This window comes from Ranitomeya variabilis, chromosome 8, assembly GCF_051348905.1.
Source record: "Ranitomeya variabilis isolate aRanVar5 chromosome 8, aRanVar5.hap1, whole genome shotgun sequence".
NCBI lineage: Eukaryota > Metazoa > Chordata > Amphibia > Anura > Dendrobatidae > Ranitomeya > Ranitomeya variabilis.
In genome coordinates this window covers 171,275,728-171,298,635 of record NC_135239.1, presented here as the reverse complement: position 1 = coordinate 171,298,635, position 22,908 = coordinate 171,275,728, and the positions used below count along the sequence as shown (strand labels likewise).

The 22,908-nt window shown below is 44.9% G+C and overlaps 1 protein-coding gene across 3 annotated transcripts in view; it reads left to right on the top strand.

Annotated features, from left to right (window-relative positions):
* IL2RB (interleukin 2 receptor subunit beta) overlaps nucleotides 1-22,908 on the top strand; it is a 98,895-nt gene that overhangs the window by 66,959 nt on the left and 9,028 nt on the right. For all 3 annotated transcript variants that reach the window (XM_077278738.1, XM_077278739.1, XM_077278740.1), the window contains 2 exons: nucleotides 12,240-12,321; nucleotides 13,462-13,546. In XM_077278738.1, the coding sequence (XP_077134853.1) occupies nucleotides 12,240-12,321; nucleotides 13,462-13,546 (167 nt within the window). The remainder of the gene's footprint in view (nucleotides 1-12,239; nucleotides 12,322-13,461; nucleotides 13,547-22,908) is intronic.

The window sequence follows — 22,908 nt, the reverse complement described above, 5'->3', positions numbered from 1 at the left end:
TCTAGACCAGTCTCTTGTGCTATCATGGCATCCAAGACAAAACTTGGACTTATCGCTGAAGTGGACAGAACTCCATTCCAACCTCCACTGTATTCTTGTTTTGCACCATGATAGTCTTTGAGAACGATCACATCAGGTCAATGTAACATCTGCAACTGGCTCATAACTCAGTGTCATGCAAGCGCATTCTGATGGTTTGTGTAGCCACTGTTTGATGTCTTAGGCTTGACTCCTGATGTCTAATTTGACTTGCGGTACAGAATAGATTACTAGGGACCATTCTTCGAATCTGCTGATCTGTCCATGTTAAGTTTCACCTCTATGCACCACTTACTGACATTCCACTTTGATGTTGCTCTCCCAACCACACAGACATGCACCATTGAACAGTACTGATATCTTGGCCTAAAAGGGTTACCATCTACTGGAGTGAAAAAACAAGGTCACTCAGTTCAAGGAACCTGTTCCTCTCAGTTAGCGACAAGTGGTGATAAGTGGCATATTGAAGAGCAGGAGGCATAGCCTAATCATCCCACAAGATTTGTCCCAATTTGTTAGGTTTCATGTGGATATAAAAATTGCCGCAGATTAAAGCGAGGCACTTAAACATTTGACCATTTGCAGATCTTAGCTACACTTGCTATGTCCTTGATTAGCATAACCTTACGACTTGTCCTTCTTGATTTTGATTTTTTTTTTGCTGAGAAGTTAGCAATGTATTTTTTATATTATCCCGTAGGGTAATAGTTGGAATATATCTATTATTTGTTTTTAGCTCAAATAAATTATAGCAGTCATAAGAACTTTTTTTTTTTAAAGAACAACATTTTTATTGGACCAGAGCTAATCATATTAAATTTCGATAAAATATAAAACAACTAAACATGAAAAACACATGGTGGGTGAATCCAGCAAGGTAGTTGACAATTTAAAAATGCAAGGAAGACATTAGAAAAATATATTACTTTCTGTAAAGATATCAGGAGGCAAGAAAACGACCAAATGGCAAGTGCAACAATTAAATAACAAATAAAAAATGTGTTATCTCCCAAAAAATCTTACAAAACAAAGCCGATGCCGAAACTGGCGTTGGGTGCGCAGTATGAATGAACTCATCCCTACCACGATGTATTGACTTCAGTATGTGATTATTCTCTGTGGTTCAGGTATTTCTCATCTTTCTGGTATTTTACACAATTAAACATTTTTTTGGGGAAGTGACAATTTTCTGTATTTGTATTTTTCTGTATTTGCTCTTTTAATGCACTTTAGCCTGTTTTTTGGCTCCGGTCATCTTTACAGAAAATAATATATTTTTTTCTAATGTCTTCCTTCAATTTGTGAATTGTATTGTCATGTCACTTGCTGGGTGTCTTTCATGTTTGTGTTGTTGTTTTTTATTTTATAGAATTGTAATATGATAAGCTCAGATTCAATACATTTTCGCAATATTTTCTACACAATTGTGCACAGAACTCACTTGTTTGATGGCGCTGACAGTACTAGTTATTAGGGTTGAGCGACTTTCATTTTTTTAAGATCGAGTAGGGTTTTGGGAAACCCGATTTTGTCCAGAGTCGAGTCGAGTGCAGTCGGCCGATTATCGCTAAAAGTCGGGGATCGACCGAAACACGAAACCCAATGCAAGTCAATGGGGAAGCATAGTCGGCAGTGAGTGGAGGCCAGGAAAACACCTACAGTGCCCATTTTAATGCCAAAAACATCCATTCTTGTTTCTGAAGCTTGCCAATCTTAATTAACTGTATAATAATAGTTGGGCATAGGGAATTGGGGGAAAGTTGTGGGGGGAGTAGGGCTGGCTCAAGTTTTTCGTGGGCCCAGGAAATGCGGACTACGTCACGGCGGTGTTGCAGGGAAAGGTAAGTATTTAAACGTTGCAAGTGCTGTGATCCTGAGCAAGCAGGGGGGGCCCACTCGTTCGCATTGCCACTGGCACAGGGCCCCTCAAAGTACGGCGGTGTGTTTGCATGGCGGGGGCGCCTCCCACCAGCAGCGACACTTTTGCGTACTCTGAGGGGCCCTGTGCCAGTGACGTCGCCAACGAGTATGCCCCCCCATCTGATGAAGGAACCTGCACTTTCATCTGCACCTTCCTCTTTGTCCCTGTGTAAGGTGGTATAACATGCGGGAAGGGGAACCTTACTTTCAGCAGGGTCAGATTCTGGCTGTGTAGAGTACAAGGGGAATGTAGTGGTCTAGGTCAATGTACCAGCAGACTCATTTAGCAGTGGCTGGGCAATGGGCAGGATGAGGAGGAAACAGATATAGGGCCAAAGAATAAAGTAGGCTACATGCAGTTCAAAATTGGTAACAGGACTAAACAGGCGGCATTGCTTTGTTCAGTGGAGTAGCAAACCCAAGAGCAGCAGACACTGTTTCAAGGGCCTAACCACACTAGTAGGCCAAATGCAGTTTAATATCTGATAGTATAGGGCGAAAGCCAGAATGTGGAAGCTCAGCTTTGTTCAGTTGAGGACAACACCAGGGAGGGGCAGACACCTTTAGTAGGCCGGAAAAGCCTATTGCATTTTTTAAAATGGTAATTTGGAGCAGAAGGTTGAAGCTCAGCTTTATTTAGTTGAGGGCAACACCAGGCAGGGGCACACAGACAGACACCTTTAGTAGGCCGGAAAAGCCTATTGCATTTTTTAAAATGGTAATTTGGAGCAGAAGGTTGAAGCTCAGCTTTATTTAGTTGAGGGCAACACCAGGGAGGGGCAGAAGCCGTTAGTAGGCCCTAACCACCATTTTTTTTTTTTAAAACCACTTAATGAGAGCCGGAAGGTTGAAGCTCAGCTTTATTTAGTTGAGGACAACACCAGGCAGGGGCACACAGACAGACACCTTTAGTAGGCCGGAAAAGCCTATTGCATTTTTTAAAATGGTAATTTGGAGCAGAAGGTTGAAGCTCAGCTTTATTTAGTTGAGGGCAACACCAGGCAGGGGCACACAGACAGACACCTTTAGTAGGCCGGAAAAGCCTATTGCATTTTTTAAAATGGTAATTTGGAGCAGAAGGTTGAAGCTCAGCTTTATTTAGTTGAGGGCAACACCAGGGAGGGGCAGAAGCCGTTAGTAGGCCCTAACCAAAGTTGAAGGCCAAATGCAGTTTAATTTCTGATACTATAGGCCGAAAGCCAGAAGGTGGAAGCTCCGATTTAGACAGTGGAGGACAACTTGAATTAGGGACTGCAGACAGACTTAGTAGGCTGTCCCCTGTGGACCATGCATCCACCACCTCAACCCATTGCGCCGTAATGGACACGTAATCTTCCGTGGCCATGCCTACAGGTCCATGCGTCTGTTGTCAGGTGCACCTTTGTACTCACAGATTGCCAGAGTGCATGGACAATGCGGTCTTCTACATGCTGGTGGAGGGTTGGGATGGCTTTTCTCGCAAAAGAAGTGTCGACTGGTTAGCTTGTAGCGTGGTACAGCGTAGTCCATCATGGCCTTATTAATAGTAAATAAAATATATAACTAGGCTCTATGAACTTTTAAATAGGTTCCAGGGGTACACGGGCAGCATTGGTGTGGTCAGTGGAGGAGTATTGCAAGTAGGGGCTGCAGACAGGCTATCAAAGGCCTAAAATAACAAACAGTAGGCAGTCATGGCAGTTTTACATCGGTTACATGGATACACAGGCAGGCACTCCAGGCAGCATTGTGGTCAGTGGAGGAGTATTGCAAGTAGGGGCCGCAGACAGGCTATCAAAGGCCTAAAATAACAAACAGTAGGCAGTCATGGCAGTTTTACATCGGTTACATGGATACACAGGCAGGCACTCCAGGCAGCATTGTGGTCAGTGGAGGAGTATTGCAAGTAGGGGCCGCAGACAGGCTATCAAAGGCCTAAAATAACAAACAGTAGGCAGTCATGGCAGTTTTACATCGGTTACATGGATACACAGGCAGGCACTCCAGGCAGCATTGTGGTCAGTGGAGGAGTATTGCAAGTAGGGGCCGCAGACAGGCTATCAAAGGCCTAACATAACAAACAATAGGCTCATGGCAGTTTTACAGCGGTTACATGGATACACGGGCAGGCAGCTTGGTGGTCAGTGGAGGAGTATTTAAAGTAGGGACCGCAGACAGGCTTCAAAGGCCTAACATAAGAAAATGGGCTGGCTGTAGGCACTTTATAATTGGTTCCAGGGGTACACGGGCAGCAGTGGTCTGGTCAGTGGAGGACTAGTGGAAGGAGGGACCGCAGACAGGCTTCAAAGGCCTAACATAAAAAAATGGGCTGGCGGTAGGCACTTTATTATTGGTTCCAGGGGTACACGGGCAGCAGTGGTCTGGTCAGTGGAGGACTAGTGGAAGGAGGGACCGCAGACAGGCTTCAAAGGCCTAACATAAAAAAATGGGCTGGCTGTAGGCACTTTATAATTGGTTCCAGGGGTACACGGGCAGCAGTGGTCTGGTCAGTGGAGGACTAGTGGAAGGAGGGACCGCAGACAGGGTTCAAAGGCCTAACATAAAAAAATGGGCTGGCGGTAGGCACTTTATTATTGGTTCCAGGGGTACACGGGCAGCAGTGGTCTGGTCAGTGGAGGCCTAGTGGAAGGAGGGACCGCAGACAGGCTTCAAAGGCCTAAAATAACAAACAATAGGCTTATGGCAGTTTTACAGCGGTTACATGGATACACGGGCAGGCAGCTGGTGATGAGTGGAGGAGTATTTAAAGTAGGGACCGCAGACAGGCTATCAAAGGCCTAAAATAACAAACAATAGGCTTATGGCAGTTTTACAGCGGTTACATGGATACACGGGCAGGCAGCTTGGTGGTCAGTGGAGGAGTATTTAAAGTAGGGACCGCAGACAGGCTATCAAAGGCCTAAAATAACAAACAATAGGCTCATGGCAGCTTTACAGCGGTTACATGGATACACAGGCAGCTTGGTGGTGAGTGGAGGAGTAGTGCAAGGAGTGTCTGTCCCAGTACTCCCAAAATATAAATAGATGTTAATGTCTCGCAAAACAACCAAAACAAAAAAAAAGGTGGCATACTTAGGTACAGGGGTGGGCTCATCTACTGAGTTTCTGACATAGTAATTTGGCAGTAACTATTTAATGGTGCCAATATAGGACACAGACACAGACTACTTTAAGTTGCATCATAGATGTCTACAAATTTGTATTGTCAGTGCCAGACATTGAATGATGTCAGCGAATAGACTAAAGATTGGTGGAGCTGTGCAACATAATTTTGCACGTGGTAGAGCACATTTTGAGCTGGGGTAGGGGGGAACTCTCTTGAGGCCGGCGGGACCGCCCCAGGGCCCCTCATGTTACAACGGTGTGTCTGACGTTGGGTGCGCACCACCACCGCCAGAGACACTACATTGTACTATGAGGGACCCAGTAGCAATGCCGTCAACCAAAAGCGAGCACACCCACCTCTTCAGACAAACAGCAGTCTCACGGGTGCTTGCGCCAAGTCGCGATACCACGGCCCCGTGTGGGGAGTTTTGCCATTTAGGGAGGTGTAAACATGTCGTATGCTGTACAATCAGCTGCAGCAAATTAGACATTAGAAAAGTAATTCACAGGCAAGAGCTTTTCATAGGAAAGCTAGGTGTCGGCCGGGCAAGGTGGGGCAAAAGATTTCGAAATCCAGTTGTGGTTCATTTTAATGAATGTTAGATCGTCAACATTTTGGGTAGCCAGACGAGTCCTTTTTTCGGTTAATATTGAACCTGCAGCACTGAATACTCTTTCTGATAGGACACTTGCTGCCGGGCAAGCAAGCTCCTGCAATGCATATTCTGCCAATTCTGGCCAGGTGTCTAATTTGGAGGCCCAGTAATCAAATGGGAATGACGGTTGAGGGAGAACATCGATAAGGGATGAAAAATAGTTAGTAACCATACTGGACAAATGTTGTCTCCTGTCACTTTCAATTGATGCAGCAGTACCTGTCCTGTCTGCGGTCATAGCAAAATCACTCCACAACCTGGTCAGAAAACCCCTCTGTCCAACGCCACTTCTGATGTGTGCACCCCTAACACTCCTAGTCTGCTGCCCCCTGGAGCTCGTGTGAGAACGATCACGTGCGCTGTGTGCTGGGAATGCCTGAAGCAAACGGTCAACAAGAGTTGATTGTTTGGTTGCTAATATTAGTTCTAAGTTCTCATGTGGCATAATATTTTGCAATTTGCCTTTATAGCGTGGATCAAGGAGGCAGGCCAACCAGTAATCGTCATCGTTCATCATTTTCGTAATGCGTGTGTCCCTTTTTAGGATACGTAAGGCATAATCCGCCATGTGGGCCAAAGTTCCAGTTGTCAAATCTCCGGTTGTGATTGGTTGAGGGGCAGTTGCAGGCAAATCTACGTCACTTGTGTCCCTCAAAAAACCAGAACCCGGCCGTGACACGCAACCAATTTCCTGTGCCCCCGGGAAAGGTTCGGCATTAAAAATATACTCATCCCCATCATCCTCCTCGTCCTCCACCTCCTCTTCGCCCGCTACCTCGTCCTGTACACTGCCCTGACCAGACAATGGCTGACTGTCATCAAGGCTTTCCTCTTCCTCTGGTGCAGACGCCTGCTCCTTTATGTGCGTCAAACTTTGCATCAGCAGACGCATTAGGGGGATGCTCATGCTTATTACGGCGTTGTCTGCACTAACCAGCCGTGTGCATTCCTCAAAACACTGAAGGACTTGACACATGTCTTGTATCTTAGACCACTGCACACCTGACAACTCCATGTCTGCCATCCTACTGCCTGCCCGTGTATCCTCCCACAAATAAATAACAGCACGCCTCTGTTCGCACAGTCTCTGAAGCATGTGCAGTGTTGAGTTCCACCTTGTTGCAACGTCTATGATTAGGCGATGCTGGGGAAGGTTCAAAGACCGCTGATAGGTCTGCATACGGCTGGCGTGTACAGGCGAACGTCGGATATGTGAGCAAAGTGCACGCACTTTGAGGAGCAGGTCGGAGAACCCAGGATAAGTTTTCAATAAGCACTGCACCACCAGGTTTAAGGTGTGAGCCAGGCAAGGAATGTGTTTCAGTTGGGAAAGGGAGATGGCAGCCATGAAATTCCTTCCGTTATCACTCACTACCTTGCCTGCCTCAAGATCTACTGTGCCCAGCCACGACTGCGTTTCTTGTTGCAAGAACTCGGACAGAACTTCCGCGGTGTGTCTGTTGTCGCCCAAGCACTTCATAGCCAATACAGCCTGCTGACGCTTGGCAGTAGCTGGCCCATAATGGGACAACTGGTGTGCAACAGTGTCATCTGCCGATGGAGTGGTTGGCAGACTGCGTTCTGTGGAAGAGCTGTAGCTTCTGCAGGAGGACGAGGAGGAGGAGGAGGAGGGGGTGCGAACGCCTACAGCCAACTGTTTCCTAGACCGTGGGCTAGGCACAACTGTCCCTAAATTGATGTCGCCTGTGGACCCTGCATCCACCACATTCACCCAGTGTGCCGTGATGGACACATAACGTCCCTGGCCATGCCTACTGGTCCATGCATCTGTAGTCAGGTGCACCTTTGTACTCACAGATTGCCTGAGTGCATGGACGATGCGCTGTTTAACATGCTGGTGCAGGGCTGGGATGGCTTTTCTGGAAAAAAAGTGTCGACTGGGTAGCTCGTATCGTGGTTCAGCGTACTCCATCAGGGCTTTGAAAGCTTCGCTTTCAACTAACCGGTAGGGCATCATCTCTAACGAGATTAGTCTAGCTATGTGGGCGTTAAAACACTGTGTACGCGGATGCGAGGATAAGTACTTCCTTTTTCTAACCAGAGTCTCATGTAGGGTGAGCTGGACTGGAGAGCTGGAGATCGTGGAACTTTCGGGTGTGCCGGTGTACATGGCAGACTGAGAGACGGTTGGAGACGGTATTGTTTCCGCCGGTGCCCTAGATGCAATATTTCCTCCTACAAAACTGGTGATTCCCTGACCCTGACTGCTTTTGGCTGGCAAAGAAACCTGCACAGATACTGCCGGTGGTGCGGAAAATGGTGGCCTTACAGTGACGGAAGGGATGTTGCGTTGCTGACTAGCTTCATTGGCCGAGGGTGCTACAACCTTGAGGGACGTTTGGTAGTTAGTCCAGGCTTGAAAATGCATGGTGGTTAAGTGTCTATGCATGCAACTAGTATTTAGACTTTTCAGATTCTGACCTCTGCTTAAGCTAGTTGAACATTTTTGACAGATGACTTTGCGCTGATCAGTTGGATGTTGTTTAAAAAAATGCCAGACTGCACTCTTCCTAGACTCGGATCCCTTTTCAGGGATTGCAGACTGAGCTTTAACCGGATGGCAACGCTGTGCTCCAACAGGTTTTGGCTTTGACACGCGTTTTGGGCCAGATACGGGCCCGGCAGATGGAACCTGTTGCGATGTTGATGCCTGCTGCGGCCCCTCCTCCACCTCCGCTTCTGAACTACTGCCGCCTGCACCCTGTTCCCCCAATGGCTGCCAATCGGGGTCAATAACTGGGTCATCTATTACCTCCTCTTCGAGCTCGTGTGCAACTTCGTCTGTGTCACTGTGTCGGTCGGTGGTATAGCGTTCGTGGCGGGGCAACATAGTCTCATCAGGGTCTGATTGTGGATCTGTACCCTGAGAGGGCAATGTGGTGGTCTGAGTCAAAGGAGCAGCATAGTACTCTGGCTGTGGCTGTGCATCAGTGCACTCCATGTCAGAATATACTTGTAATGGGCATGGCCTGTTAAATGTTTCACTTTCTAAGCCAGGGACGGTATGTGTAAAGAGCTCCATGGAGTGACCCGTTGTGTCGCCTGCTGCATCCTTCTCTCTTGTTGTAGTTTTTGCTGAGGAGGACAAGGAAGCGACTTGTCCCTGACCGTGAACATCCACAAGCGACGCGCTGCTTTTACATTTACCAGTTTCGGAAGAGGAGGCAAAAGAGCTAGAGGCTGAGTCTGCAATGTAAGCCAAAACTTGTTGTTGCTGCTCCGCCTTTAAAAGCGGTTTTCCTACTCCCAGAAAAGAGAGCGTTCGAGGCCTTGTGTAGCCTGACGACGAAACTGGCTCCACAGCTCCAGACTTAGGTGGAATATTTTTATCCCCACGACCACCTGATGCTCCACTACCACTACCATCATTACCAGCTGACAATGAACGCCCACGACGACCTCTTGCACCAGACTTCCTCATTGTTTTAAAATCTTAACCAAAGTAACTTTATTTGTTGCTGTCAAACAACTTACACGGTGAGCTATAACTTCAGTATGATTTCAATATCCCTTAACAGGTTGGTGAGACCACAAGGAAAATCAGGCACAATGTTACACACTCTGTTTTCTGTGGCACAAAATCACAGAGATGACACACACGCAGGACTGTCACTCAAGCACTAATGTCAATATTAATCTCCCACCTAATTTATTTTTTTTTTTTTCTCAGGGAGACTTTAGAAACCAAATAATATTAAAAAAAAAAAAAAAAAAAAAGGCTTTCTATGGCCCACAATTAGAGAGAGAGAGGTGTCACACCCAGGAGTCAAGACTGGCGCACAAGCTGAAAGGGCAATATTACTCTCCCACTGTTTTTTTATGTTTTTTTTTTTTTTTTCAGGGAGACTTTAGAAACCAAATAATAAGAAAAAAAATAAATAAATAAATAGGCTTTCTATAGCCCACTGAATGAGAGATAGCACACACAGCAGTGGCACACAAGCCCTGACTGAGGCCAATATTTTTCTCCCACTGATTGATGTAGTGTTTTTGTGTTGAGGTAGATTTTAGAACACAAATCAAGGAAAAAAAAAAAATGCTTTCTATGGCCCACTGAATGAGAGAGAGGTGGCACACCCAGGAGTCAAGACTGGCACACAAGCTGAAAGGGCAATATTACTCTCCCACTGTTTTTTGTATGTTTTTTTTTTTTTTTTCAGGGAGACTTTAGAAACCAAATAATATTAAAAAAACAAAAAAAAAAATAGCCTTTCTATGGCCCACTGAATGAGAGAGAGAGGTGGCACACCCAGGAGTCAAGACTGGCACACAAGCTGAAAGGGCAATATTACTCTCCCACTGTTTTTTTAGTTTTTTTTTTTTTTTCAGGGAGACTTTAGAAACCAAATAATATTAAAAAAACCAAAAAAAAAATAGCCTTTCTATGGCCCACTGAATGAGAGAGAGAGGTGGCACACCCAGGAGTCAAGACTGGCACACAAGCTGAAAGGGCAATATTACTCTCCCACTGTTTTTTTAGGTTTTTTTTTTTTTTTCAGGGAGACTTTAGAAACCAAATAATATTAAAAAAACCAAAAAAAAAATAGCCTTTCTATGGCCCACTGAATGAGAGAGAGAGGTGGCACACCCAGGAGTCAAGACTGGCACACAAGCTGAAAGGGCAATATTACTCTCCCACTGTTTTTTTATGTATTTTTTGTTTTTTAAGGGAGACTTTAGAAACCCAATAATATTTAAAAAAACCAAAAAAAAAATAGCCTTTCTATGGCCCACTGAATGAGAGAGAGAGGTGGCACACCCAGGAGTCAAGACTGGCACACAAGCTGAAAGGGCAATATTACTCTCCCACTGTTTTTTTATGTATTTTTTGTTTTTTAAGGGAGACTTTAGAAACCCAATAATATTTAAAAAAAAAAATAAATAGGCTTTCTATGGCCCACTGAATGAGAGGGAGAGAGGTGGCACACCCAGGAGTCAAGACTGGCACACAAGCTGAAAGGGCAATATTACTCTCCCACTGTTTTTTTATGTTTTTTTTTTTTTTTTCAGGGAGACTTTAGAAACCAAATAATAAGAAAAAAAATAAATAAATAAATAGGCTTTCTATAGCCCACTGAATGAGAGATAGCACACACAGCAGTGGCACACAAGCCCTGACTGAGGCCAATATTTTTCTCCCACTGATTGATGTAGTGTTTTTGTGTTGAGGTAGAATTTAGAACACAAATCACGGAAAAAATAAATAGGCTTTCTATGGCCCACTCAGTGAGAGATGGCACACACAGGGATGGCACTCTAGCAGAAATGCCAATCTTAATCTCCCACAAAAAAAAAAAAAAAAAAAAACAGGGACTGTCCTACAATTACTATCTCCCTGCAGTAATCTAAGCCAGGTATGGCAGGCAGCAATAGGAGTGGACTGATGCACAAATTAAATAAAAAGTGTGGACAAACAAAAAAGATAGCTGTGCAGAAAGGAAGGAACAAGAGGATATGTGCTTTGAAAAAAGCAGTTGGTTTCCACAGTGGCGTACACACAGCAATACAGCTATCACGGAGCCTTCTAGGGCAGCCCAATGAGCTACAGCGCTGAGGGGAAAAAAAAAAAAAAATAGCTTCCACAGTCCCTGCACACCGAAGGTGGTGTTGGACAGTGGAAATCGCTGCAGCACAAGCGGTTTGGTGGTTAGTGGACCCTGCCTAACGCTCTCCCTGCTTCTGACAAAGCGGCAGCAACCTGTCCCTAAGCTCAGATCAGCAGCAGTAAGATGGCGGTCGGCGGGAACGCCCCTTTATAGCCCCTGTGACGCCGCAGACAGCAAGCCAATCACTGCAATGCCCTTCTCTAAGATGGTGGGGACCAGGATCTATGTCATCACGCTGCCCACACTCTGCGTTCACCTTCATTGGCTGAGAAATGGCGCTTTTCGCGTCATTGAAACGCGACTTTGGCGCGAAAGTCGCGTACCGCATGGCCGACAAGCACAGGGGTCGGATCGGGTTTCATGAGACGCCGACTTAGCCAAAAGTCGGCGACTTTTGAAAATGATCGACCCGTTTCGCTCAACCCTACTAGTTATAGTTTTTTTAATATGCAATATATGAAACACATTTCATGGTCTCAGTTTCATAGTTTGTTTACAACACAAATGAAGTCAGACTGAATAGTGAATTAGATGATAATGTAAAATCTGAAATAAACTGAAATTAATGAAGAGTGAAATCTAACTGTCAAAATAATTGGGGCTGGTTGTTTCAGCTTTATAGAGGTCAACATGTCATTTAAATACACAACGCCCTTGATATGGGGTTGAATGTAAGGTCATAATTTCCCTCGATGATTAGCACGTGATAAGTAATGTCACTCATTAATGAATAATTACACACTGACAAGGAGCTGAAGATGCGACAGCCTTCATTACGTAGAGATAATGTTTTCTCATGAAATGAATGAAGAGCGTGTCCAATCCGTACATACACTGGAAACATGAAAGAGCTATGTTATTTTTATTTATAAATAATGTCTTCCATTTTTAGGTTCAACCTTCCCCACACCAGGAGTGGTCGTTATTTCCGTTGTCCTGTTGATCATAGTGGTCACTCTTTGTTCCTCAAAAAGGTAAAGACCAAAATACACTTTCCATGGTCCTACGAATAATCTTTATGTAATGTATGGTTCTGTAAAATAGTATAAGGACTTAGGGAGGTGTGAAAATAAAGCTGCAAAGTATGAATGCCTTCAAAAACAGAAGGGTCAGGCCGGGATCACATAGCGTTTTCACCTACCAGCTCACCATGGCTTATGTAGGCCTAAACATCTGAAAATTATGCATCACAGAGCACACTGTGACTACGTCTGCATCATTATAGTCAATGGTTCCATTGCGCATATGTTTAATCCCGTTTTGCTGGAAATCAGCCGAGAGTGCCTTTCGATTGCTTCTGATTAGCTAATTAAACCCACTGAGGGCTCACATGTGGAATGTGACTCATTATCATCCTACTCACCATCACCAGTAAGTTAAGGAGTATTCACTCTGCACAATTATCATGAGTGAACGTTCTTAGAAATACTCGTTTCCCCAATAATCGTGTAGTGTAAACAGGCTAACAATAACCCGATGAATAAGCAAATTCTTCATCAGCCGAAATGATCTTTTGGTTTCCTTAAAAGATCTTCATTATCGGCAGCAATGTCCGCCGATCAGCAAATATGTAGCTGATCGGCAAATATGTAGCTGATCGGCCACTAGCCAAAAAGTGTAAACCCGGCCTTAGCTTTATTAGGACAACTTGTAGATGCTCCAATGTAAATTGATTTTTGGGTTAACCCTTTCAAAGGAGTTAACTTACCCTTCCTGGGTCAAGAGCTGAGTCCCCATAGCTGCTCCATGTGTCTGTTATTGTTTGCTGCTTCTTACATCATGTCGATAGCACTGCATCCAATAACGGTTAGTGCCGCCGAGCTCACTGATTGGCTTCAGTCCTGTTGGCATGTCCTCAGCACTGCAGATTATAACAGACACCGGACACATCGGCAGAGATTCAGCGCTGGACCCGTTGCGGGTGACTAAAGCTCTGGAGGGTTTTTAAACCAAATTTAGCCGGGAGACAGAGATTTTCTAAAATAAGAATAGCCCTTTAACCTCTGATATTGTACAGTATCTGGTTCCTATAAATAAATATAGATTGGTTTGCAGTTTCTCAGGTATTGCCAAAATATCTTACTCAGTATAATATAGAATATACTTTTTTGCAGAGTTAAGAAGATAATGTGGATAGGTGTTCCAGATCCATCACCGTTCTTTCACCCTTTGATTGATACTCACAAAGGAAACTTCAAGGTATGGAGAACTCTCCTTGCTAGTTATAACGCTCAAGATTATATGTTTGTCATCTAATCATCTAACTTACACCTAGTTAATTGCCAATTTAATATCAATTTTGGAACTTTTGAAGTTCTTTTGAAATTTATGAACAAACTTGCAAAAAAATCAGTACGAGGATTCAAAGCTCAGAAGGCGCATGACTGTCATTTCTAGGCCAAATATATATTTGCGTATATACAATGTAATAGAAAAGACTACTTACTGTCCTATGAACAGAGCACTAAGGATACTGTATTTTAGGATAAACTGAAAAAATTCCAAGAAAGTCTACTTGTATATAAGGGGGACTTTAACCCTTCAGAATACAGAGAGTGATAATTCCATCAAATATTTGCAGAAATATCCCCAATATGAATCTGCAAACTAAAAGTGGCATTTTCCAATGCATCTCAATGTATGCAGGTTTTTCACCCTATAAGCATTTGTAAGTCATTGCACTGTGTGGTGCTGCATAGAATCTATGCAGACAGCTTTACTGTATACAGTGGCATGTAAAAACTTGAGTACCCCTGGTCAAATTTACTGTTATTGTGAGCAGTTAAGCAAGTTGAAATGATCTCTAAAAAGCCTAAAGGTAAAAAATGACACATCTCCTTTGTATTTTTGGCCAACAATATATATATATTTTCATCTTTTACATTTTAAAAATTACAAAAATGAAAGAGGGCATATGCAAAAGTTTGGCACCCTTGGAGATTTGTGGGCTCAGAAAACTTTGACCAAGGTTTCAGATCTTAATTAGCCTGTTAGGGTTATGGCTTGTTCACTATCATCAATAGGAAAGTTCGGGTGATGCAAATTTCCCAGCTTTATAAAATCCTAGCCTCCTCTAACTTTGTGCCTAAAAACAGTAGTCATGGGTTCTTCTAAGTAGCTGCTTAGCACTCTGAAAATGAAAATGGTGGAGGTCCACAAAGCAGGAGAAAGCTATAAGAAGATATCAAAGCGTTTTCAAGTTGCCATTTCTTCAGTAAGAAATGTAATTAAGAAATTGCAGTTAACAGGAACAGTGAAGGTCAAGATAAGGTCTGGAAAACCAAGCAAAATTTCAGTGAAAGCTGTTCGTAGGATTGCTACAGAGGTAAATCAGAACCCCCGCTTGACTGAAAAAGACCTTCAGAAAGATTTAGCACACTATAGAGTTGTGGTACATTGTTCTTCTGTTCAGAAACACCTGCGCAAATATGGCCTTCATGAAAGTGTCATCAGAAGAAAACCTCTCCTGTGTCTTCACCATAAAATTCAGAGTCAGAAGTATGAAAAAGAACATCTAAACAAGCCTGATGCATTTTGAAAACAAGTCCTGTGGACCGATGAGGTTAAAATAGAACTCTTTGACCACAATGATCAAAGGTATGTGTGGTGAAAAAAGGGCACATGATGTTAGGGAAAGAACATTGTTATGATCTGGTGACCTTGGAGCCGCATGAGAGACTTTCTCAGGAGTAGGTGGTACCTATACTGACGGCAAACCCTAAACTAACACCGCAACTAGAAGTAGCCGTGGGATGTACCTAACACGTCCTAGACACCTCGACACAGCCGGAGAACTAAATACCCCTATAGATGGAAATGGGAATTCTATCTTGCCTCAGAGCAGAACCCCAAAGGATAGGCAGCCCCCCACAAATATTGACTGTGAGTATAAGAGGAAAGGCACACGCAGGCCGAAAAACAGGATTTAGCAAAAGAGGCACTTCTAGCTAAATAGAAAAGGATAGGACAGAATTCTAAGCGGTCAGTATTAAAATCCTAAAAATATCCACAGCAGATAATACAAATATTCCACATCTAACTAAAGACATAGAAAGTATATCTGCATCTCCTGAGAATCCAGCATGACTGAAAAATCCAAACAAAGTCTAAGCTGGACAAAAACACAATAAATTGCACTGAATTGCAAAGCACACTGCATGTGTGCCAGACACTTATCTTATCTGAATTGGCAGCATGGCATGAGGAGCCAGAGAGAGATGCAATCCCTCCAAGTACAATGAACAACTGGCACTGACTCATGGAGCCTGCACACCTAAATACCTAATAGAGCTACAATCAGCAGAAACACCTGCCCGGATTACAACCCCAAGACAACTGCACTACCATCAACAACCACCGGAGGGAGCCCAAGAGCAGAATTCACAACAGTACCCCCCCCTTGAAGAGGGGTCGCCGAACCCTCACCAGAGCCCCCAGGCCAATCAGGATGAGCCAGATGAAAGGCATGGACCAAATCAGCAGCATGGACATCAGAGGCAAAAACCCAAGAATTATCCTCCTGGCCATAACCCTTCCATTTGACAAGGTACTGAAGCCTCCGCCTCGAAAAGCGAGAATCCAAAATCTCCTCAACCACATACTCCAACTCCCCATCAACCAACACAGGAGCAGGAGGATCAACAGAGGGAACAACGGGCACCACATATTTCCGCAATAAAGATCTATGGAAAACATTATGGATGGCAAAAGAGGCCGGAAGGGCCAAACAAAAAGACACCGGATTGATAATCTCAGAAATCCTATAAGGATCAATAAACCAAGGCTTAAACTTAGGGGAAGAAACCTTCATAGGAACATGACGGGAAGACAACCAGACCAAATCCCAAACCCGAAGCCGGGAACCAGCACACCGACGACGGTTAGCAAAACCCTGAGCCTCCTCCTGAGACAACACCAAATTGTCCACCACATGAGCCCAAATCTGCTGCAACCTGTCAACCACAGAATCCACACCCGGACAATCAGAAGGTTCAACTTGCCCCGAAGAAAAACGAGGATGAAAACCAGAATTACAAAAGAAGGGCGAAACCAAGGTAGCCGAACTAGCTCGATTATTAAGGGCAAACTCGGCCAATGGCAAGAAAGCCACCCAATCATCCTGATCTGCAGACACAAAGCATCTCAAATAAGTTTCCAAAGTCTGATCAGTTCGCTCGGTCTGGCCATTTGTCTGCGGATGAAATGCGGAAGAAAAAGACAAATCAATGCCCAGCCTAGCACAAAAGGCCCGCCAAAACCTAGAAACAAACTGGGAACCTCTGTCAGACACAATATTCTCCGGAATACCATGCAAACGAACCACATGCTGAAAAAACAACGGAACCAAATCAGAAAAGGAAGGCAATTTAGGCAAAGGCACCAAATGAACCATCTTAGAAAACCGGTCACAAACCACCCAGATAACCGACATCCTCTGGGAAACCGGAAGATATGAAATAAAATCCATGGAAATATGCGTCCAGGGCCTCTCAGGTACCGGCAAAGGCAAAAGCAACCCACTAGGACGGGAACAACAAGGCTTGGCCCGCGCACAAGTCCCACAGGACTGCACAAAAGAACGCACATCACGCGACAAAGAAGGCCACCAAAACGACCTACCAACCAAATCTCTGGTACCAAAAATACCAGGATGGCCAGCCAACACAGAACAATGAACCTCAGAAATCACTCTACTAGTCCATCTATCAGGAACAAACAGTTTCCCCACTGGACAGCGGTCAGGTTTGTCAGCCTGAAATTCCTGCAGAACCCGTCGCAAATCAGGGGAAATGGCAGAAAGGACCACCCCTTCCTTCAGAATGCCGACCGGCTCAAGTACCTCAGGAGAATCAGGCAAAAAACTCCTAGAGAGGGCATCAGCCTTAATATTCTTAGAACCCGGAAGATACGAAACCACGAAATCAAAACGGGAGAAAAACAGGGACCATCGAGCCTGTCTAGGATTCAACCGTTTGGCAGATTCGAGGTAAATCAGATTTTTATGATCGGTCAAGACCACAATACGGTGCTTGGCTCCCTCAAGCCAATGTCGCCATTCCTCAAACGCCCACTTCATAGCCAACAACTCCCGATTGCTGACATCATAATTGCGTTCAGCAGGCGAAAACTTACGGGAAAAGAAGGCACACGGTTTCATCAAGGAACCATCAGAATTCCTCTGAGACAAAACGGCCCCTGCCCCAATCTCAGAAGCATCAACCTCAACCTGAAACGGAAGAGAAACATCTGGCTGACGCAACACCGGGGCAGAAGTAAATCGGCGTTTAAGCTCCTGAAAGGCAGAGACAGCCACAGAGGAGCAATTCGTCACATCAGCGCCCTTCTTCGTCAAATCGGTCAGGGGCTTAACCACACTGGAGAAGTTAGCAATGAAACGGCGATAAAAATTAACAAAGCCCAAAAATTTCTGAAGGCTCTTCACGGATGTGGGCTGAGTTCAATCATGAATGGCCTGAACCTTAACCGGATCCATCTCTATAGATGAGGGAGAAAAAATGAAGCCCAAAAAAGAAACCTTCTGCACTCCAAAGAGACACTTAGACCCCTTCACAAACAAAGCATTATCACGAAGGATCTGAAATACCATCCTGACCTGTTTCACATGAGACTCCCAATCATCGGAAAAAATTAAGATGTCATCCAAATATACAATCATGAATTTATCAAGATAATTCCGGAAGATATCATGCATGAAGGACTGAAAAACAGATGGAGCATTAGAGAGCCCGAATGGCATCACAAGATATTCAAAATGGCCTTCGGGCGTATTAAATGCAGTTTTCCATTTGTCACCCTGCTTAATACGAACAAGATTATATGCCCCCTGAAGGTCAATTTTAGTAAACCAACTAGCCCCCTTAATCCTGGCAAACAAATCGGAAAGCAAAGGTAAAGGGTATTGAAACTTGACCGTGATCTTATTCAAGAGGCGATAATCAATACAGGGTCTCAAGGAGCCATCCTTCTTAGCAACAAAAAGAAATCCTGCTCCCAACGGTGAAGAAGATGGCCGAATATGCCCTTTCTCCAAAGACTCCTTAACATAACTCCGCATGGCGGTATATTCCAGCACAGACAGGTTGAAAAGTCGGCCCTTAGGAAACTTACAGCCTGGAATCAAGTCAATAGCACAATCACAGTCCCTATGCGGTGGAAGGGAACTGGACTTGGGCTCATCGAATACATCCTGAAAATCAGACAAAAACTCTGGAACTTCAGAAGAGGAGGAAGAGGAGATTGACATCACAGGAACGTCATTATGAACCCCCTGACAACCCCAACTAGTCACAGACATAGACTTCCAATCCAACACAGGATTATGTATCTGCAACCATGGAAAACCCAGCACAATAGCATCATGCAAATTATGCAACACCAGAAAACGACAATCTTCCTGATGGGCTGGCGCCATGCACATGGTCACCTGTGTCCAAAACTGGGGTTTATTTTTAGCCAAAGGTGTAGCATCAATGCCCCTTAAAGGAATAGGGTTCTGCGAAGACTGCAAGGGGAAACCACAATGCCTGGCAAATTCAAAGTCCATTAAGTTCAAAGCGGCGCCTGAATCCACAAACGCCATGACAGAAAATGATGACAATGAGCAGATCAAGGTCACAGATAACAGAAATTTAGGTTGTACATTTCCGATGGTAACTGAACTAGCGATTCTCTTTGTACGCTTTGGGCAGACTGAAATGACATGAGAAGCATCGCCACAATAAAAACACAACCTATTCTGACGTCTGAATCCTTGTTGTTCCGTTCTAGACAGAATCCTATCACACTGCATAGGCTCAGGCATCTGCTCTGAGGACAACGCCACAGCGCGCACAGTTCTGCGCTCCCGCAAGCGCCGATCGATCTGAATGGCCAGAGACATAGAATCACTCAGACCAACAGGCGTGGGAAACCCCACCATAACATCTTTGACAGATTCAGAAAGACCCTTTCTGAAAATTGCCGCCAAAGCATCCTCATTCCATTTAGTCAGCACAGACCATTTTCTAAATTTCTGACAATACAATTCTGCCGCTTCTTGACCCTGAGACAGGGCCAACAAGGTCTTCTCCGCTTGATCCACAGAATTTGGTTCATCATATAATAATTCTAGAGCCTGGAAAAAGGCATCTACATTAAGCAAGGCCGGATTCCCAGATTCCAGTGAAAATGCCCAGTCCTGAGGGTCGCCACGCAACAGGGAGATGACAATTTTAACCTGCTGAATGGGATCACCAGAGGAACGAGGCTTCAGAGCAAAAAACAGTTTACAGTTGTTTTTAAAACTCAAAAATTTGGACCTGTCCCCAAAAAACAAATCAGGAGTAGAATCCTAGGCTCTAAAAGCGGAGTCTGAGCAATATAATCAGAAATACCCTGTACCCTAGCAGCAAGCTGGTCTACACGAGAAACTAATCCCTGAACATCCATGCTAGCACAAGACTCCTCAGTCACCCAGAGGAAAAGAGGGAAGAAAAGCCAAAGCAGACTACAGAAAAAAAAATGGCTCTTTCTTCCCTTCTTCTGAGATGCATTTAACTCATTGTTGGCCAGTTGTACTGTTATGATCTGGTGACCTTGGAGCCGGATGAGAGACTTTCTCAGGAGTAGGTGGTACCTATACTGACCGCAAACCCTAAACTAACACCGCAACTAGAAGTAGCCGTGGGATGTACCTAACACGTCCTAGACACCTCGACACAGCCGGAGAACTAAATACCCCTATAGATGGAAATGGGAATTCAATCTTGCCTCAGAGCAGAACCCCAAAGGATAGGCAGCCCCCCACAAATATTGACTGTGAGTATAAGAGGAAAGACACACGCAGGCAGAAAAACAGGATTTAGCAAAAGAGGCACTTCTAGCTAAATAGAAAAGGATAGGACAGAATTCTAAGCGGTCAGTATTAAAATCCTAAAAATATCCACAGCAGATAATACAAATATTCCACATCTAACTAAAGACATAGAAAGTATATCTGCATCTCCTGAGAATCCAGCATGACTGAAAAATCCAAACAAAGTCTAAGCTGGACAAAAACACAATAAATTGCACTGAATTGCAAAGCACACTGCATGTGTGCACAGAGACAAAAAACCAGACACTTATCTTATCTGAATTGGCAGCATGGCATGAGGAGCCAGAGGGAGATGCAATCCCTCCAAGTACAATGGACAACTGGCACTGACTCATGGAGCCTGCACACCTAAATACCTAATAGAGCTGCAATCAGCAGAAACACCTGCCTGGATTACAACCCCAAGACAACTGCACTACCATCAACAACCACCGGAGGGAGCCCAAGAGCAGAATTCACAACAGAACATCTCACAAACCATTAAGCATGGGGCTGGGTCATGCTTTGGGGTTTTGTTGCAGCCAAAGGCACGGGGAACATATCATGGGTACAGGGATGAATGGATTCAATGAAAGTTCAACCAATTCTTGATGTAAACATAACACCATCTGTAAAAGAGCTAAAGTTGAGAAGAGGATGGCTTCTACAAATAGATAACGATCCTAAACACACATCAAAATCCACAATAGACTACCTCAAAAGGCATAAGTTGAATGCTTTACAATGGCCTTCACAGTCCCCTGATCCAAACATTATTGAAAATCTGTGGCTAGATCTCAAAATAGCAATGCATGCAAGACGATCGAGGAATGTCACAGAACTGGAAGAATTTTCCAAGGGAGAATAGATGAAAATCCTTAAAATAACAATTGAAAGATTCTTTGCTGGCTGTGCAGCGCCCCAGAGTCCTGGTCGTTGCAGTATTGTCGCTCCGCTGCTAAGGGGAGTGATGGTACGTCTGATGGCACTAAAAGAGTTCACCTGACCAGGTATCACAGTCACACATTACACTTCACACTCCGGCCACCAGGGGGAGCAAAAGGTTCTATGTATTAGGCCACTCCTCACACTCTGGTAAAACTGGGAGTCGGATAGGAAGTTATGGAGAAGCTGACTGGGTTTTGCCCAGGTAACATCTAGTGAGAGAAGAGGTTGCTTGGGAGGATTCAGGGGGGTCCCTGTCAGGGGTGGGATCCTGACAGTGGCCTAGCACAGGACAGATCGTTACGGAGCCGTGCCTGCACCTCATTGCGGCGGCATCTTAAGAAAGGACACGAAGCGAAGTATATTGTGGAGAAGTGAGAAACGAGATCACAGCACAAAGGAGATAGAACCAGTAGGAGTCGTGCCCCGAGATCGGCAACATCCTTCTGAGGCGCGTAGCCGGCGGCCGGAACGCCGAGGAAGTAATAGACTCTACGCATTACTTTGAACTACGGCAGGGCAGTTAACTTTAGGTTGGCTGTCTCACCTTTTACACCTAATGAAGACAACGGAGGCAATTGTGGGAGAGGGGCATCTCTAGGGTCCCTATAAAATAACTCCAGGCCTACTCCGTCATATGGGTGCGTCCTATCCATATCATCTGGGGGACGGAGAGAGAAAGAACAGAAACATACACGACAGTTGTGAGTACTATCCCGTGGTACTCAGCAGGGAAGTACTACAACACACAGGCGCTAGTAGGAAGGCTACTGATTTCCACCTGCAAAGGGAACTCTGGATGTGCCTTCGGACTGGCCGGTCTCAGCCAGCCCTGTTAGCAGTGCTCTGGATTGCGGATGCCGAAGCCTTCAGTAAAGAGGTAAAGAGACTGCAACCCTGTGTCCTCATCATTTACTGCGACCTACACCATTACCATCTACTCATCAAGGGAAGCCCTGGGGACATACTTCACCTGTGGGAAGTTACAACATCTAGCTGCCATTCCATCACCCCAGCGGACCCCTAGCAGCGTCGGTCACCCTGATCGAATACCACACCTCTATTTGGGCGCCCCTTAGCAGGGCCACGGACCGGGTCGGGCCACCGTGACATCCCCAGAAACGAGAGACCCGGTACCGAGTACCCCGCTGCCCTGCGTCTGGGGGCCGCTCCAGCTGCAAAATCATTTAAGAGCTGTGATAATTTCAAAAGGGGTGCTACTAGGTACTAATTATAGTAATACTATATATACTGTCATGATCTCTGCAGGCAGAGATCATAGCAAGCCTATAGAGGGACAAGCTCTCGGAAGATGGAACTATACTGACCATGAACTAAGCCTGCCGCGCAACTAGAAATAGCCAGGTAGCATTTCCTATTTATCGCTAGATGCCCAGCTCTGGCCTAAGACCTAAATAGCTAGCAGAGGGAAATATAAGACCTGGCTCACCTCTAGAGAAATATTCCAAAGAAGACAGTAGCCCCCCACATATAATGACGGTGAGTTCAGATGAAACAACAAACGCAGCAGGAAAATAGTCTTAGCAAATTTGAGGTCCGCTTACTAGATAGCAGAAGACAGATAGTATACTTTCATGGTCAGCAGAAAAACACTAACAAAACACCATCCAGAGATTACCTTAAACTCTGGCATTAACTCATAACGCCAGAGTAGCAATCCCTGATCAACGAGAGCTTTCCAGACACAGTAACAAAACTTCAGCTGTGAACTGGAACAAATAGGCAAAACAAAACATGGACA